We start from the raw sequence: 3569 nt of genomic DNA, 5'->3' as shown, positions 1-3569 counted from the left end.
CTTGGTACACATGACAATAAATCAAATCAAATTCAATTCAATGCATTTAGTAAGATTCCCTCTGTGTGGTGTTTCCAGGCAAAATGTGACCATCTTCTGAAAGAGGCCTTTTACATTTCACTTTAATTACTGAACAGAGATTTTTTATTTACCAACGAATTTACAATTGACCACACAGACACCTGCAATCCCCATCCCAGTATGCAACCAATTTAATAACACCGTGACAAATTCAGTTTCAATCCTGAGTTTAAGGAAAGCTTTATGCATTTCAAATCATTTGTAAATTTTAACCTGCTTATTTCATTTGTATTTTTTTTTCACTCTCATATGTTTCATTAGGCACCATGTAATTGAAGAATGTTTCTGTGGGTGACGAGCGGAAAACACAGAAAGGAAATTCATAATGTTTCATTTCCTTAATTGTGCGTTTTTTCCAGTGACTATTTTACCTGTACTTAAAATCCTCCCTATATATAGCATGGCAGAATAGGCAAGATCACTGCTCGGCTGAAGATTGTAGAATAATTTGTGAAGAGAGAAAAGTTTGCATCAAACAGTCAGCGAGACAATGAGTGCTCTGAGGAAACTCGTGGTGACTCTTCTATTTTCGATGTTGGTGCTGGATATGCTCGATGACTCCGCCTCTGCGAGTAAGTCTTGCATCAATTATTAATTCGCAGCAACTGAAGGCATAACAATATACTGTTGTACATATGTTGTAAAATGATTGCGTCCAATGGGATGATAGACTAATACAGTGAGTGTATGGCATGTCACAATCTAAGAGGGTACGAAAGGCTAATGAAATGTGACAAAGTTGTTCAATTTTCATTAGAACTTTGCACACAGTGGAATCTTAATTCGTTACGGTTACAGAGTGTGATATAATTTGTTCGAACTACAAGTAATTTATATTAGTCGCATTCTCGAAACAGATGACTTTTTAATTAGTATCATGTCTCTATCTATCGTCTTGCTCTATTTTTTAACCCTCCGTTTTCACCTTTGCAGTGGACTGCTGTCTCCGTTATTCAAAGAAACGGTTGCCATTCAGATTAATCTCCGGCTATGTGGAGCAACAGTCCAATGAGATCTGTGACATAGATGCAATCATGTAAGTACAGGGGCTCTGGTGTTTCACGCGGAATGATTGGGGGGGTAATTGCTTTTGGTAATGAACATTAACTAACCATCTCTATTTAAATACACTTTGCAGATTCTACACTATTGGAGGACAGGCGATCTGTGCAAATCCTGACAGCCGTTGGGTGAAAGTGGCGTTGAAGCTGCTGAGGTGAGAGCACGACCTTTTGACCTGTACCAGATCCTGAGGGGGTAATTTTGACTTTGTGAGATGATATAAAATGGACGGACACTAATCGGAAAAAGGGAATAAAGATTTGGAGAGAATTGCAAAACTGGGTGCACGCCCACCATTATTTGTTTTAGCCTATCGCACAAAGTCAAAATAACCCTTTTACTGTCCAATTTTGCTGAATCACAATGGTGCAATTTAATCCCCTAATTTTAGAGTCCTATTTTCCTTTCAACAAACTACACAATCAGAAATTCAATTCAAAATTGTTTACCGAAGTTCATATTGTGCTAGCCTTATGTGTCCTCTACTGGAAATAGTATGGACAATTCTTAAAAAGAAACACATTTGACGATGAACACGCAAAATATTTGACAACCACAGCAGTGTAGGTTATTGAAGGAAAATTAACAGATCAAGTTAATTTCGTAAAACTCGTCTGTGCTTCTTGTTGGTAATTTGGTTATAACTTAAGATTTCCAACCATATATACCTTAAGATGAATTTGAGAGCATGTACTTTACCAATAAATAAGATTAATTTCCTTCCCCTGCTTGATGCTAGTCTTCCTGTGAAAGAAACATAGAACAGAAAATGCTGGAAATGCAGCTCAGGCAGCATCTGTAAAGAGAAAGATAGCTAATGTTTCAGGCCCATGACCTTTCATCAGAATTCTGATAAAAAGGTCTGAAACGTTAACTGTTTCTCTCTCTCTCCACATATGCTGCCTGACCTGCTGAGCATTTTCAGCATTTCCTAATTCTAATTTCTGATTTCGCTTCATAGTTGGCATTAGCTTGGCAATCTCATGCAAGGTGGACTGAGTTAGGTAATGAAAAAAGAATGCCCCAACTTACCCATTGAACCTGAATTCACTTCTCTAAATTGATGCACATTGTGAGTTTAAAATTAGGGGCAGAGTAGCAAGGAGAAGGCAGTATGTTGCATCTAACCATGCAATCTTTGACCTGGGATTGATGACACGATGTAGTTGGACTAGAAAATTGTTCCCTTCCCTATGCTAACAACATTCCCCACCTTGGTGAGTGTTCATTTCAAATAGTTTTAATAAAATCCACAACAAGGTTTGCGTTTATGTCCAAAGCATAGATTAAGTAAAAAGAGACACAGCCAACATTGAAAACCTGAAAAAAAACAGAAAATGCTGGAAACTAGTCACAGTATCCACGGCGACAACACAAATTAATGTTTTTGTGTGCAGAAATTACAATGTGAGAGGTAGACTTGCCTATTAATAGACTCAGAATCCCTCTGTTCCATAGGTTGCCTGACCTGCTGTGAAATTTCAGCAATTTCTGTTTGTGTTCGGTTCTGCAATTGATTGTTCACAGAATAAATCTGTGCATTAATCTGTGAATTAACGCTTATAAGGCGATTAGAAGCTTAATTCTCATTGTCTTTCCTACAGCAAAAAACTGGAAGAAATGTCCCTCGATGGATGAGATTCTTCTTCACAAATAACTGCTATCTTTGCTTAAGCAATTATTTCTGCATAGCATCTATGTACTTGTGTATAGTTAGTGGTGATAATGCTACTAACAATTAGCTACACTGACAGGTTATAATGTTCAACTGTATATGACAATGTTATTTTATTACAAATATTATTTGTAATACATTCTGTGTATGTTCCAATGTTTCAATGAATCATCTATCATAATAAAAGGGTAAAGATTCACCAATTTCTGTCTCCCACGTGTTTATATTTGCATGTACAATGCTTAAGTGCATTTTAACACATAATTAATATTTGCATTGGTTATGGTGTCAAATTAGTCGTATATCTATCCAATAATTGTAAGAATTCCTCGTGTCTGAATTAAGGGAATATTTTAAGAAAGCAATCCAGTGATAAACAATTGCTCCATTAAGAAATCAGTTGATGAGGTTAACTGGATCACTAAATCAATTAGAAAAGAGAGGGAAATTTACAATGTAGAAAAGGGCATGGTGGTAACGAAAAGGATAAAACATATTTGAAGTTAAAAAAATGGTCACAGCTATAGGGCCACAATGGTGGAGGGTTGGCCTGCAGCTGAGACTGGGGAAGGGGACCCTCGAAGTGCAGCCTCGAGGAATCTTGCCCAAAGAGTTAATGCTGGCATGATGGGCTGGATGGTTGTTTTTGTGCTGTACAATTTACAGGGGGTTGGGATATATTGCTTCCCCACTCTCCCAGCAGATGTTGGTCAGTCAAACCACACTGCCGTGATAACACGCTGACAGCAGG

At 37.5% G+C, this 3569-nt stretch overlaps 1 protein-coding gene across 1 annotated transcript; it reads left to right on the top strand.

Annotated features, from left to right (window-relative positions):
• Nucleotides 1–551: 551 nt before the first annotated feature.
• Nucleotides 552–3021, top strand: LOC140389339 (C-C motif chemokine 20-like). The gene is made up of 4 exons (XM_072473506.1): nucleotides 552–653; nucleotides 1015–1117; nucleotides 1220–1297; nucleotides 2748–3021. The coding sequence occupies exons 1-4, from the start codon at nucleotides 572–574 to the stop codon at nucleotides 2779–2781; spliced, it is 297 nt and encodes a 98-aa protein (XP_072329607.1). The 5' UTR covers nucleotides 552–571; the 3' UTR covers nucleotides 2782–3021.
• Nucleotides 3022–3569: the final 548 nt, after the last annotated feature.

The sequence above is a fragment of the Scyliorhinus torazame genome, chromosome 14, assembly GCF_047496885.1.
Source record: "Scyliorhinus torazame isolate Kashiwa2021f chromosome 14, sScyTor2.1, whole genome shotgun sequence".
Lineage (NCBI taxonomy): Eukaryota > Metazoa > Chordata > Chondrichthyes > Carcharhiniformes > Scyliorhinidae > Scyliorhinus > Scyliorhinus torazame.
Note: the sequence above shows the minus strand (reverse complement) of the source record. Positions and strands in the feature narration are given on the sequence as shown.